Raw genomic sequence first — 16,087 nt, forward strand, 5'->3', positions numbered from 1 at the left:
TATAAAGCTGCAACCCAGACATTTGACTAGCCCCCAAAAATATATAATAATATACAGTGTATATATATATATATATATATATATATATATCTTATTTGATTTGGAAAATCAAATAATGATGTCTTTTGATTTCGACGTGGCTCTAGTATGGGTTTGAACTGCACTAACTATTTTAAAAAATCTCAACCACCCCTCTTGTCTGGTCAACTACCCGGAAGTTAGTTTTCGTGTTGTCCCAACCATGTCTCGCGATGTTTCCTGTTTAATTGCCATTGATTTGAAACATGGCGTCGGAAGGAGAGGCGGGCAGTGCTGCTGTGGCCGAACAGGAGACCGGAGAGGGGTATGTGTCTCCCAGGCAAAAGATATTTCATTATTATAGCTTTGCAGGTCCTATACCCGATTATCTGTGCAAATATAAAGCATACACACTCAGCTTTCCTAGCTATTAGGGCACTTAGCAGCTAGCTAACGCTAGCACTCCACCAACTCGCCTAGTGAACCAGACAGTTTAGCTTGGTGTCATTCTCTTTGTATGGAGAGGACGCCACTCCAAAACTCCGTTCAAAAATCTGGCAGGTTCATGTTTCCCTCCTTATTGGCAAACGTGAATAGCATGTAAAGCATAACTTAAGACATTTATATTTCGCCAGAGTCTAAAGTGAAATCGGCATATGGACAACCCCTCAAGCAGCTTTCTGTTAAAATAAACGGTAAACTTTTTAAATTGGTTCACCCTGCTCGTCACCACCAAGCACGGTTCATTTTGACGGAAGGAGATGGTCGGAACAACTGGCGAATACATTATAGAAGTGCTACTTGGTGTACTGAATGTATGCCGAAGTGAAGCGCGGCTCCTAATGATTCGTAAAACTATTAAGTCGCATTATACGATGCGTGTACCTTTGCCCATAAACAAGGCAACTGTCAACTTGCGGATGTTTTGACAGAGAACAGCACGTATAGGGGGCTAACAGACACAGACGTTTGGCCGATCCGTACCGCTTCTCTTTGAATAGAGAGAAACTACTTGCAAGCATGGACCAAGCGGTATATAGAGCCAGCTATGCCAACCTCCAGCTAAAGGACGGCCAACTCATAACACACATTTGAATTAATTCATCGTCCTGACTCTTATCACATCCCTGATTAGCATGTCCGCTAGTGTGGGGCAACCGCACAGAATATAACGTGAGCTTAATCGATATAGTTTGGTTTGCTTCTCCAGTTTCTTCTTCCTAGCCAGCTCTCTGAATGATTTGCTATTCGTACCGCCATACGTTGACTAACTTCCTGGACATGTGTCAAGTAACGTTACACTCAACTAACTGGCTTTGCCCACTAATGAGCGTCAAAACATGTGTAACCTGCCTGCTTGTCCATAAGTTTGGTCGAAACATTTCCTTCATCTGAGCAATGTTGTTATGCGTGTAGAAACCAAGCTAGTTCTCTTGTTTGTTACTACTCATGTAACGATACCAGCTGTATAATGTAGCGATGTAATAATCTGGTTGTCTTTTTGTTTACTTTCAGCGATGCTGCATTTGGAGAACTACCCACTAACATGGATACTGAATCTTCAAATGGCAAAGAGGGAATGGTAACATGGCTAGACATTGTTGTTATTCATTCCTGTTACGCTTGATGAATGAGATTTTTTAATTTCCTTTCCATTGGCATTGCGGCTGACTTTGTTATTGATTGCATGCGGTACATTTCTCTCCGTGGCTTTTGTAGTTGTAATTTAGCTCCAATCAGACAAAAGCTATTTTAAAGCAAAACTCGATTTCTCACAGGACACCGGTGGTGAAGGCTCGGAGGCCGCTGACGCCCTTACTGGATCTGGGGATGAGGAGAGTGGGAGGCAGCTGGGAGAGGTGGAGCTGCAGTGTGCCTTGTGCATGAAATGGTTCACAGCAGACACATTTGGCATCGACACTGCGTACGTATGATTAATGGGAAACCCTGCCATTCAGTTGATGGTCAAACAGTGACATCTTAGCAGTTCTTTTGTGCTACAACTAACAAGTCTGACTATGTTGTCAGTAATTGTCATTGTTTGATCGTCTGCCCTCCTCCTTCCCTACAGGACCTGTCTTCCCTTTATGACCAACTATGTGTTTCACTGCAACGTGTGCCATCACAGCGGCAACACGTACTTCCTCAGGAAACAAGCCAGTAGGTGTTCAGATTCAGCCTCAGCTCCTCTGTGCTACAAACTACCTAACACATGCTGTGTAGTTGAGGCGTAACAGTGGATTTCATTCTTCTTTTACCTACACTTAACACCAGTTTTTGCCTCGTCATTACTTGCCATTGACAAACCGGTGTTGCTATTTGTGGTTCAGACCTGAAGGAGATGTGCCTCACAGCCTTGGCAAACCTGACATGGCGGTCCCGGACCCAAGAGGAACACCCAAAGACCATGTTCTCCAAAGACAAGGTGAGTCTACTCAACACAGTCGTCGTAATACTTTTACACCAACATACAATAAAACTTACAATATAGAGCAGCTCTGTGGGAGGTAATGCTGTTTCATTATTCTGTTTAATGAATACAAATCTGTAGTTAATGTATACCTATTAATGCAGTGTTATTTATTTTTTGCCTGGTGTTTTGCATTGTGCACGCCTCCGTCTTCACATATGGAAAGATTTGTCTCTGATTTGTCATTGCAGGATATTATACCATTCATTGATAAGCACTGGGAGTGCATGACAACTCGTCAAAGACCAGGGAAACTGACCTGGCCCAACAACATAGTGAAGACAATGGTAATGTGGCTTTTTCATGGTGTATAGAGGAAAGATACATTATTATTATTATTAGTAGTAGTAGTAGTATTGGTATTATTAAATAGTAATAGTTCCTGTGTGTATTTTCCAGAGTAAAGAGCGAGATGTGTTTCTAGTGAAAGAACACCCTGACCCCGGCAGCAAAGACCCAGAGGAAGAATACCCAAAGTTTGGCCTGTTGGACCAGGTATTTAGCACGCACCTGACATGTGCACCACATATGAAGACCTCGCACTGCAGAAAATGAAGAACTTTTGTACACGTCTAAAGCAGAATTTCAGTTGCTGTGATGCTGACAAGTACTTACACTTCTGTAGGACCTGGGAAACATTGGACCTTCATATGACACCCAGAAACAGACCACTGCCACCCCCACTGCCGGCGGGCTAAACGGTAAACACAGAATACAAAGAAAATGAAGTTAGAAAATGTGATTCAGTTCTCCATGCAGCATAGATGATGATAATTGAATTGGGGAAAATGTTTCACAGACCTTAAGTAATGGCCAGCATGAACTACCCAGAATAGAGAGTAAGAGACTGTTAAATCTGATGACTGTGGCAATTCTGTGCATTGTGTTCCAGGTGGATCAGCTTTCTCAGGTGAATATGTGGTATTTTGGCATCTGGCCCTGAACGGTGTGTTTTGTGGTCTTGTAACCCTGTGGATAGAAGTTGGCCCTGAGGTTCAAAACAGACATCAGTTTTCCCCCCAACCCCAAATCACAATTCAATACGGGCCTTGAGCAAAACTGATCTTCAGTCAGTATCTTATGGGCAACTTCATCCAAGTCCAATTGTAACCTCCCTGTCTGCTCTCTGCGTATGTTTGGTGCCCCCCCCCTCCAAAGCTTTCCCCCTTTGATTGGTGACCTTATATATCCTCCTCGTCCTCTGGCTTGCTGCTCATGGGCTCTCAAATCCCTGAAATCTCCTGTCTGAAATGACACTTTGTACTCCATGTATAACAATATATGTGAGAGTAGAGTGCCATTTTTGATTTGCCATTGGCTTTCATCCAATACTAATTAGCCTCATCCCCTTCCTTCTCCTCCACTTTTGACTTCCATGACAGACCCGAGCCATGTGTCAGTTAAATTTTAAACAAATTGCATTAAATATAGTAAACCAAATTGTTTAGGATTGCACACATAGATTAATCTTTCAAGTTTGAGAAATTACTTGTGAGACTTCACTGCATAGGTGTTTGCAGTTGGTAATGACAATGGTGATGTTTCTCTTGAGGCCCCACCAATATTTAACAATTTTCCGGATTCCCTTTTTAAAAATCAATTCACATGGTGCTAATGAATTGACAGTAACAGGAGCTTTACAATGTACAGACTTCACTTCATTGTTGGTAATGGTTTAACACTCGGGCCGATATCTGAAGGTTGTCTCAGGCTTACATGCAACTGCTTTGTGAACCATAGGTATAATGCAGGTTTTGTGCAAAATTTAAATGTGTGAAGGGGATGTGCTGCTTTCATTCTCTGCAATGGTGAAGAAACATGCAGAAGAGAGAAAAACAGGTCCTATAATTACAGTCAATAGCATTTCTTAATCACCATAAGGTTGAGAAAGCCAACCCTGTGCTCTTTCCTTGAGTGTTAAGCACACAACAATTGGTTTGAGCCTTTTTTTTACATAAAGGAATGAGAGAGTAAGTTATAATTAAGCATTACACCACATGATTTATTTGATTTCCCATCTAGCCATTGTTACTCCTGGAGGAAGATGAGAATCTGAGCAGGAAATCCCAGGATCTGGGTCAGAGCACTGAGAGAATAATATGGCAGGGCCATGATGAAGAGGGATTGTAAGAGGCTGCTAGTGTTTGAAAAATGCCATGCGAACTAATTCCTGCCACTTTGTGCCTGCTGTCTCCCCGAGTACACCAAACTCCTAATAACCTGCTTTCACTGTGTGTGAGTGAGTGTGTGTGTGTGTGTGTGTGTGTGTGTGTACGCAGTGCCGGTCTTGGCATTGTTGGTGGGAAAGATAATGAAAAGACGGCCCTCGGAGACATCCATGATATTATAAAAGTGTATCTGTATCAGTATAAAGACTGAATCAAACACACTTTCTTCTGTATGTGAACAGTTAGTACTGATTCAGATTATTGTATCATGTCGCTAACAGCAGAAATCCTGTTAGGCCTAATTAACATCAAGACATGCCACCCTAAAACATGGCCATATAAACTATCCTAAGCATTATCAGAAGTCAAAACCTGCTATCTAATCAAACAAGTCAACACTATTTACATTAGGCTGTAAAAAGGTTAATGCGAAACAGCTGTGGAGAAGAAATACAGTCAACAATGAATGAATTTGATTAATGTAGAATCTTACTACAAACCCTGAGAGATTGTTTCAGAATCTCCTATCAATTACACAAATTGCCTATTAGCAAACCTAGTCTAATATAGTGTGACTTAACTTATCATAAGTAAATTTTCAGGGGACAACTGCCATTGATTAAATGTTATGGTGTTCTGTCACTTTCGTTCATGGGACACCCAGGTCCATGGGAGCTTGTTTGGGACAGGAAAAACAAAACACCCACCCAAGGCAGCTGCTTACATTGCCTATGCCATTGACCACTTCTGACATATGTATTGAAAACACAATATAAGGTTTTAATATTCACAAGGCACACCATCAACAATAGAATAAGGTGGAGAGTGTATTTGCTACCCAAAGGCAAGTGAAACACGGTAGTTCATAAGTGAAAGTATCCATAGCATCATTTGTCCATTTTTATTACCTGGTTAGTTGTCTCTCGAGGTGGCCACCTATTTGCTTATGCCATTGACCCACAGTGAGTGCGACTGTGTGTGTGTGTGTGTGTGTGTGTGTGCATGTATGCATTTGTTTATATTCATAGCGTAATCTGTGTTGTTATTTCGAAGGTGCTTTGGCCCCAGGCCCAGGAAAAGGGAGAGGAGCCAAACGTAAACAGCAGCAACAACAGGAGGGAGCAGCTGCAGGAGCAGCTAAAAGAACCCGCAGGTAGAGAAATAGTCGGCGAAGACACACACACACACACACACACACACACACACACACACACACACACACACACACTCACTGGATGAACCACAATAAACTGTTTGGGTGCCCTACAGATATGCCGAAGGGATTTGGCTCTCTTTTGTGCCACATTTAATTTACTGTGATTTATATCAGTGAAGATACAAAATTAACCTCTACTTCTCTGCTCTGTTCTCCTCCATTGTAGTGACCCTCTTTTCTCCGCCCAACGCTTACCGCCCCATGGTTACCCACTAGAGCACCCCTTCAATAAGGATGGGTACCGTTACATCTTGGCAGAACCAGATCCCCACGCCCCAGACCCAGAGAAACTAGAACTGGACTGCTGGGCTGGCAAACCCATACCTGGGGATCTGTACAGGGCCTGTCTGTATGAGAGAGTCCTGCTGGCCTTACATGACAGAGGTACTGCATAGTCTACCAAGAAACTCCATCTGCATGCATGACAGCAAATTTCTCAGCAAGGGTCACTTAGCCTTGCAACAGAGAGCTGAACAGCCCTAGCACAGTGATGTTTTTCTAGTTTATTTTGATGTCAGTTATCAGGTTTATTTTGTTTATCTTTTATCAGACCTCAGGCTGTGTTGCTCAGTCTATATTTATGTTACGTTTACAAAAATCATATACGTTCATGTTCCAGCACCTCAACTGAAGATCTCCGACGACCGTCTGACGGTCACGGGGGAGAAGGGCTACTCTATGGTCCGAGCCTCCCACGGTGTACGGAAGGGATCCTGGTACTTTGAGGTTTCCATTGATGAGATGCCTCCAGATACTGCAGCCAGGCTAGGCTGGTCTCAACCACTTGGTCAGTAGAGCCTCAAACATACATAGAACCCTTTTATACTTGGCATTAACATGTATTCTGAGTGATCGGAATGCCTAAGATCCAGATGTAATTGTACCCAAGATGTATTCAAAATCCCATAAAGAAAAGCGGCTCCACATGTGTTCAGAGACACATGTGACCTTATTAACATATGTAAATCATATCTAGACACTGTCTGAATACATGACACATAATGCCAGGGATAAAGGGGGCCTTACATACACGGTCTTACTGGAGGGATGAGCACAGTGTTGACATTATTCTGCCATTTTTCCATGTTTGTATTATAGGTAACCTGCAGGCTCCTCTGGGCTACGACAAGTTCAGCTACTCCTGGCGCAGTAAGAAGGGCACGCGGTTTCACCAGTCAATAGGAAAGCATTACTCCTCAGCCTATGGCCAGGGAGATACACTGGGCTTCTTCATAGAGCTGCCTGATGGCACCGAGACCGCCAAGGCTCTGCCTGACACATACAAGGACAAGGTAACAGCTATCGTATTATGAGAGAAATACACTGACAGCACATACATCTTCACTCTTGACTTCTTTTCATGGGTCTGTTCTCTTCTTCAGGCATTAATTAAGTTCAAGAGCTACCTGTACTTTGAGGAAAAGGACTATGTGGACAAAGCAGAGAAAAGCCTCAAGTCTATCAGCCCCAGCAAGGTTAGTGAACCACTGCAAAGTAATCCATTTAGAAAGTAATCCCTGTACTGTTCGCTGGTGTTGACTTTTGTGACTCCTCTCTTTCAGATGATCTTCTATAAGAATGGGGTGAGCCAAGGTGTTGCCTATGAAAATCTGTTTGAAGGCCTCTACTTCCCTGCCATCTCACTCTACAAGAGCTGCACGGTCAGTACAGCATGTTGTGTCTAGTCTTACTTTTCATCACTAAAGGGTTAAACTTGTTTTTAATGACCCCTACTGAAATAAAATCAAAGTAGATTTTGTATGCATTAACAGTATCCCAAGTAAATGTGTACTTTGTCATTGCTTTTCTAGACTGATAAACTTTACCCTGTCTCTTTTCAGGTGTCAGTTAATTTCGGGCCGCATTTCAAACACCCTCCCAAGGACATAAAGTACCAGCCGGTGAGAGCCTGTCAAGATAAATAATACTAGATTCAGGGATGATGTTCATATAAGTTTATGTTAATGCAATACTGAGCTATTGTTTGATCAACCTTCTGTGTTTTTTTTTGTTTTGTTTTGTTTGTTTTTTTTTACCTCAGATGAGTGACATGGGCTGGGGAGCTGTGATCGAACACACACTGGCTGATATGCTGTACCATGTAGAGACAGATGTGGATGGAAGACGCAGCCCGCCATGGGAAGGATGAACACACACACATACGCCTTGAATTCAGTACAGAGACACCCAGTCATAACATTGGCCCATCTTCAGCCAGTAGTATTTAAGCACCCCACACTGCAGTACATGTATAGGTCAAAAGAGAACATGATGGTCGATTTCAACTCTGGCAATATCAGTTTTGCTGGACAACATATTGGAGGAAAACGCGTTAAAACCTGATGAGTTTGTTTTGAAAAATGATCAAGCTGATCATGGACAGCTGGATATTGTCAAGATTCGTTAGAGCGCCATCAGCAGACATTCCACACTGATTTGTGAACATTTGACAGCTTGTATAAATCAAAAGATTTTTGGTGCTTTGCTTTTTTTAAAATGTATACTTTGATGTAATCCATAATTGTTATGCTGTAGAAAGAAATCTTATTTGGATGTCAGTTTCACAAATATTTTTGGTACCATGTTGTACCACTGCCACTCTGTGTAGCTGTGGCCAGCCAGAGCCACTTCAACATGTCATACATTCTTTCTGGGGACAAGAGCTGATTACAACGTCTTGTGTATTCTCTTTATGTGAATTTTGTTTGTTTCACTATGTGTGCCAGTTATTTACAATTGTTTTATATTCTGGGTTAAATAAAAAAAATCAAAGATGCAGGCATTTGGTATTAAAGAATATCAAATCTATTATGGCTCAGCCATTTTTTCTATAATGTCAACTGGTGAAAATGGTTTTAGTGTTTGGAAAGAAGTTCCATCTGTTGCAGATGTGATGCCTTAAAGGCAGTAAATCTTAAAGTTCATTACAAATCCTTAATCACTGCAGTAAATTGGCTTTTAACATGAATGGAACTGAGTGTTGCATTGATGCATGTGCTGAATTGCCAGAACAATGTTAACATAACACTTTTAGCTGAAAACATATGAAGCAAGTATGAGGATATCTATGACCTAACCATAGGCGGCGCTAGGGCACCACACGTGGAAGATAAAATTCCAAGGATTTTCATACGACAAAATTAGGCAAACTACCTAAACAGAAAGAAATAAGAAAAGGCCACATCTTGCCATGAAATATAAAATTAGAATCAATGTAATTAAGCTCAAAATTATCATAATTATCGCTGCACAAATTGAGATAGCGCAACAGAATAATTCCATTCATTCTTCAAACACACTGTCAATTTGCCTTTACCAGTCAGAGATGTTTGTTTTGTTATTGTTTAATAAGAGCATCACAGTATGGATGACAGAAAAGTTTGTTATGAGCGTGCGCCTAAATTGCGGCTGTTAAGTGCGACAACTATAAAGATAACTAAACTACAACACACTGCACTCCATCAATCCATGTCATGATAGGTTCATTGATGGATGAAGGTAAAAGGTAATTGTGGTCTGTACTGGGGAAGATTAGGGGGTTATCCTTACCAATATCTGTCATTCAACAGCTTGTAGGATATAATTCAGCTGATGAAATCGCTATATCCATCCAAAGGCGGCTTGGCAGATATGTGCGTTCCACCTGCAGCCTCTAATTTGAACGATGTGGTGCGCATTTTCAAAGCGCTGCGCAATTACGCACACCTCAACCAGTGTACCTTGATATTGCACAACCAGCATCAGGCTCTTGCCAAATAGGCAACAACTGCATGCGTCAACAGTAGAGCCCGGAGCATGCCATTTTGTAATTGTAATAGAGATATGCATGTGGCTGCGACGAGCAACATTATGTGGTAGCGCACAATCATGACTGTAGTTTTGATTACATTTAAAGTGACGGGACAGGAAACGAGTTATTTTTTCAAAACATATATGATACGTGTGCCACTGGTGCCGCGACGGGACACCGGAGCTCTCCTCTTGACTGATGTCTCACCTCCGTAACGAGGGAAACCCTACGTAGTGTTAGAAAAAGAGGGAGACACCGACATGGCATTAGAGGAAGATGAGACTGCTGCGACTGGCCCAGTTTTCCTAAATGTGCCTTTTGTTTGGAAAGAGTGAACCTAACCATGAATTCAACATTTCACATTCATTTGATTTGAATTTAAAAAAAAAAAAGCATAACAGACTAGACAAGTTCTTTATTCTCATTTTCTGACTCGGGGTATCAGACAGTGGGTGCGGCTGTAGAGGGTGGCTGTGCGCTAGGTGTTACACCGAATTTGGTGACCCACGGCTTAGCACCTTGAATTTGTCACAATTATTCGGCACAAATTGGGGCTCTGCTAAAAGAATGTAATTCACTTAACTGAGACTGATTTACACCATTTCAGCCTATAATGAAATGTAGATGCTTTTTGGACAAGCAATAGGCAACAAAGGACATTCAGTGTACCTCACCTCTCATAATGGACAGAAGGCTCATGTTCCGTCTCAAAGGTTCCGTCTCCAGGGCGATGGGACGTGTATAAAAGTAGACCCGAACGCTCCAAATTATCATTCTGCACTTCAGCTTTTGTCGGAGACTGTCGAAATAATGGCTAGTGCAATGCAACGTGAGAAGTACCAGTTCCTTTCAAGTTTCATCCCCCTCAGAGCAGGACCATCCAGGTACTCAGTAATTTAGCGCCAGGAGCGACCCAGCCGGGAACAGGCCGCCCGTAATAAACGTTAACAGAGTCGCGGCGGCAAGCTAGCTGAATGCTAAGTTTGCACAACATGTAAAACATATTGTTTGACCGCAAAAATGACACACAATTAAACGTGAGACACTCGCTGAGAAATGCATATTGATTCATCAACATGACCAAATTTCAAAATGTGGCTTTGGTTAAAAAATAAAAACATGACAAAACATGGTACGGCAAAATAAGGCGACTCAAAGTTAGCCAAGCTAACTTTAGCTCACCGAAGGTTAGCTAGCTTACATAAATTGCATGAAAACAAACACGATTCGTTAAAATATGAGCCTTAGAAAAACAATTACTGTTTTTTGTATTTCACCGTTGTGACCATCGATATTTAACTAGCTAAAGTATTGATAATTTTTTTTTTTAATTCAGTTACCACTTCAAGCTAACGTTAGCTTAGGTTTGATGTTAGCCTGCTACTTGCTACTGTTTAGCTAGCGTAATGTTAGCTAAAAAAGATTTCTTAAAACTGTGAAATTGTGCAGTTTTCAATTGGTGTTGGCTGTGAATTGGATGCTGGCTTGGTTGGATGCTAGGTTAATCAAGTTTGTTTATTTATATAGCCCTTTATCACAAGCATGTCTCAAAGGACATAGTAAGTAAATTATATGTAAAAACACACAGTTCCGCTCCCAGCCATTTATTTTATTGTTATAAACAGCAGCAAATGGGTGGATTTTGGTGTTAGATTATGTAATTGTGCCTCTTTACAATTCATATAGGGGCTTGATCTTCGTTCAAGTGTTTTACATAGGGAAATTTGATATCGCACAAGCTTTTCTAATTGACACTCTATAATTCTTAGATATTGACATTAGAGTTCAGTGTATTAATAAAGCATGTCCAGGCAAATCCCAGGAAAAAAATATCTTAACTGTGGGCATGTTAAAAACAACATAACAATACATTTTATTTGTATAGCGCATCTCAATGGGTATCTCATCATTAGACCCAAAGAATTCTTTTACTCTTAGTCTACAAAAATATTTCAAAGTCAATATATGTTTCAAAAGCATTATAATGTGTGGCTGAAATAAAATTAACACCTTTCCCAGACAGAATTTGCTCATTGTGCAGATAATCACAAAGAGTGATCTGGATTTAGGTGCATGTATATAAACATCGAACAAAAAGTTCGGAAATTTGTGTTTGGTAGATTATTTCTCTGTTGTAACAATGCTTCTTGGCAATACATTTTATACCGTTGGAAAGCGTGTTTATTTCCCTTTTAAATGGTGCCTCATTTGTAAGGAACATGCATTTGTGGGATGAGCAGCACAGCTGAGTATGTGGGTTGCGCTCATGAAAAATTTGCCAAATCTTCTCTGCCAATGCCAAACAGCTTATTCTGCTGTTGCTATTGACGCTTGTTTAGTGTTGTTTGGTGGATTGGATGATTGAAGTCTATCAGTAACAAGGAAGAAACAAGACATATTGGCAATTTTACAATTTATTCATTTAACAAACAGTCAGGAGCCTCAGTAGCGTGTGGAAGAACCATACACAGCCACAACAGCCTGGCACCTCCTCCTCATGCTGGTCACCAGCCTGGTCACACACTGCTGTGGGATGGCATTCCACTCCTCAACCAGATAAGTGTTCAATTGGGTTGAGGTCAGGACTGTTGGCAGGCCATTCCATTCTCTCTACTCCCAAATTCTGGAGGTAGTCTCTGATAAACCCCGCTCTGTGGGGGCGAGCGTTGTCATCTTGGAGGATGGAGTTCGGTCCCAGACTGTGGAGATATGGGATTGCCACTGGTTGCAGAATCTCATCTCGATATCTCTCTGCATTGAGATTGCCTCCAATGATGACAAGCCTTGTTTTTCCAGTGATGGAGATGCCGCCCCACACCATCACACTGCCTCCACCAAAAGGTGTTACTCTATCGGTGCAGCAATCAGCATAGCGTTCTCCCCGTCTTCTCCACACTTTGACCCTACGATCCAACTTCCGTAGGCAGAATCTGGACTCATCGCTGAACATAACGTTCCTCCACATGTTCAGGTTCCAGTGCAGGTGTTGCCGACACCAGCGCAAACGGGCCTGACGGTGAAGGGCGGTCATGGCGGGCCTCCTGGCAGCCCCATGAGCCCGGAGATTGGCTGCGTGCGGTCTGTTCCGGATCGTCTGGGCCGAGAGCCGTGTGCCATATCGTCCTGCAAACCTTGACTGCAAATCTGTAGAAGACAGCCTACGGTTCCTAAGTGCTGAAAGGGTGAGGAACCGGTCTTCTTGGGGTGTCGTCTTCTTGGGACGCCCACTTCGCGGTCTGTCTCTGACATCCCCCGTTTCATGGAACTTGGCCTTCAGTTTGGAGATGGTACTATGGCTCACTCCAAATAATGCCGCAACTTGCTTTTGTGGAACACCAGCTTGAAGTCGCCCTATCGCACAGGCCTTATCGAGATCAGACAAACGTGGCATGCCGATTCTTGGAGCAGACACCAATTGACCACTGTAGCAGGGCCCATGCTCACAGGTGCTGCCAATCAGGTGCCAATCAGGTACCTGATTGTCAGCACCTGGGGGTACCGGAAGCTCAAAACAAGAGTCAATAGCAACAGCAGAATAAGCTGTTTGGCACTGGCAGAGAAGATTTGGCAAATTTTACATGAGCGCAACCCACATACTCAGCTGTGCTGCTCATCCCACAAATGCATGTTCCTTACAAATGGGGCACCATTTAAAAGGGAAATAAACAGGCTTTCCAACGGTATAAAATGTATTGCCAAGAAGCATTGTTACAACAGAGAAATAATCTACCAAACACAAATTTCCGAACTTTTTGTTCGATGTTTATATACAAGTCTCTCAACTATAGAGCTGTTAAAGCTTTCTCTGGAAGCCTTTGCCGATTCAGTCCCACTGGCAAACAAAATTTTCTACCATTTCTGAAATAGCCCAACATCTTACTTAATGTACATATACTTGTAACACATACCATGTGTTTGACAGTGATCCAACAATTAATTATTTCTGAATATTTGGGCTTGCTGAGAGAGAAAGGCACAGGGTCAAGTGACCAAAACTTCATGTTTTTATAGCTAAATAAATAGATTTCCATTTTTCTTCTACAAGAGTGTTACACCTTTCTCTCACAGCATGCTATTTTGGATTTAAGGTTGCATCGCTCCTTTTTGTTGCTTGAGCATGGATTTCTTTTTCAACAGTGCTGAATATTTGAGCTTAGATATGATATTTTCACATCTTTCATTTTTCCTGAGTCACTAATGAAATTTCCTATTTTCACTTTTTATTTCATGTTTTTAAGAAAGGCATGTAGTCAGTTAAATAAAAGTAATTCATGACTCATTGTGTTTTCCATTTAGCTGGACTGCTAACAATCATCGGGGTAGTGATGCATGTGACCAACCTGAGGAACTGTCCTCTGACTAGGGACAACATCCTTGCCATCGGTCAGGTGGTCCCCACCCTCTTCCGCCGCCTCACCGGACAGTCCAATGACTGCTCTTGGATTTACCATGAGGGGGCCTTCGAAGCGGAAGTGCTGACTTCCCCCTTCGTCTATCCATCCCAGGACCACGTGGAGAACACACCACTAGGTAGGGATGGGACATGCTTATTACACCATACAAGTCGACACTCTCCATATTGTTGCTATTACCGAATAAGCTTCACAAAACAGTAGACTTCATTCTGTCTATAAAATGATTCTAAAATGCTGGTGCATTCATAAGTTATGAGACTGATGGCTGTCTATAGGAGACTTTTTAAATGACTATATTCAGATTAACACCATATTCACCACCATATTCAGATACACCACTGCCACCTATTTAGCTAACATTACAGTCAATCAAACAACAGATGGCTACATATTCCTTCACTCTCCTTGCTATGCTAGGTAGCAAACTTTACACTATAATAATTCATCTTTGAAATTTAAATTACTATAGTGTAAATTAGTAATTTAACTTTCAAAGATAGATAATGAGAAAATTACAATGATATTTCTGTCTGTTTACATGTTAAATTCATTTGAACACGTTAGTTCTTCTTTCCCAACATTTTCACAAGACAACCTGTCAGCTCCGCGGCTCAGATTGAACTGTTTGCACCTGTCATTTGATTGTGTGTTTGTTAAAGTGACCTGGCTTCCCGGTTGGGTGGACTTGTCCGTTTTTATAGAGTAACTAAACCCCAAACCCAAATCTGTGGTGTAGCCTGACATCTAATGGTGAAAAGTAGGGTAGATGGAGGGGTAGGATAGTAGATGTCAGGCTTCACCACAGATTTGGGTTTGGGGCTTAGTTACTCTGTGATTTGCCTGAAGGGACAAACACCGCAGAGCTGGCAAACTTTGGTGTAATTGCTGACAGGGATAAGTGGGCCGGTGATCGACATTACTGGGCCCGACATTAGTGGGTCCACCCACTAATTTCTATGCTAGGGGAAACACTGCAACCACAAAAAGATGTAATAGGATAAAAGTTCAATGACAACAAAGTATGACTCTGCAGAATTATGTTTATTTCTGAACCACAAATCTTTCTAGCAATGGCATTGGCTTGCTAGAACCTAAACAAGAATTTTAAAAAGTCATTACAAAGTGCAAATAATAATAAATTGCCTAATAATTTTGATAGCAAGCTTATGAAATTGTGATGGGCAAGCCGTCTCATTTGTGATTACTACAGCAGAATAAGATATAGCTGATATTGCGATGCATTTTTCTGCCCCAGGATACGTATTGTCACATTTTTGTATTGCAATATATTGAATTTTAATATACTGTCCCATCCCTAGGTCCTGTGATGGAAGCACCGGCAGCTGTGATCGTGTCCGCAGCGGCCTCCAGGTCTTCAGCTCGCTCCCTTGTGACTCCAAGCCACCCTGACAAGGTCGAGCCAGCAGCCCTGAAGGCAGACCCCAGGAACCACGTCTGCCCTATGGAGGTGATTGATTGCATTTATTATGGGCAAAAAAAGAATCAAACATGTTAAAAGACTTACATTGAACCCAGAGGATGGCACATGAAAGTGTTACACAAAACTCTTATTTCCAATGTGGTCTTATTTCCAAGGTGGCGGGCAGCCGTTCCATCCGGGTCTTCTCCCCAGTCTGCTGCCCTGTGAGAGGGGAGCTGAAGGGTCGGTGGAGGCTGACTGACTACAGTCCAGAGGGCCACATGATGCTGTCCGTCTTCTGTACCTTCCCCAGGTTTGATTCTTTGTTGATACAATTTGGTTTGTGATCTGCTGAGTGGGCTGTCTCAAGCCAGCAGAGTCAGCCGTCCCTTTAGCTGTCCCTTCTGTACCTTCCCCAGGCCCAGAGACGTGCCGATGCATCAGAGTCGGAGGAAGAGGAAGGCTAGCAGCGATGACAGCAGCAGCAGCCCCCCTCCTCCCAAGAGACACCTGAGACTCTGATTGCAGGTACTGTAAATAGTATAGTTTTAGACAAAAATAGGTTTTTAGAGATTTGGTAGCCGGCGTGA

The 16,087-nt window shown here is 42.2% G+C and overlaps 1 protein-coding gene across 1 annotated transcript; it reads left to right on the plus strand.

Annotated features, from left to right (window-relative positions):
* Positions 1-284: 284 nt before the first annotated feature.
* On the plus strand, positions 285-8,647 carry ash2l (ash2 like, histone lysine methyltransferase complex subunit). Its single transcript, XM_071535922.1, has 17 exons — positions 285-343; positions 1,534-1,600; positions 1,797-1,942; positions 2,090-2,178; positions 2,349-2,443; positions 2,680-2,775; positions 2,888-2,983; positions 3,114-3,189; positions 3,381-3,398; positions 5,710-5,809; positions 6,039-6,256; positions 6,492-6,659; positions 6,971-7,164; positions 7,255-7,347; positions 7,435-7,533; positions 7,714-7,773; positions 7,914-8,647. The coding sequence occupies exons 1-17, from the start codon at positions 285-287 to the stop codon at positions 8,019-8,021; spliced, it is 1,782 nt and encodes a 593-aa protein (XP_071392023.1). The 3' UTR covers positions 8,022-8,647.
* Positions 8,648-16,087: the final 7,440 nt, after the last annotated feature.

This window comes from Centroberyx affinis, unplaced genomic scaffold, assembly GCF_046629955.1.
Source record: "Centroberyx affinis isolate AG114_WGS23_722 - 3 ecotype Tasmania unplaced genomic scaffold, CSIRO-AGI_Caff_v1 ptg002782l_1, whole genome shotgun sequence".
NCBI lineage: Eukaryota > Metazoa > Chordata > Actinopteri > Beryciformes > Berycidae > Centroberyx > Centroberyx affinis.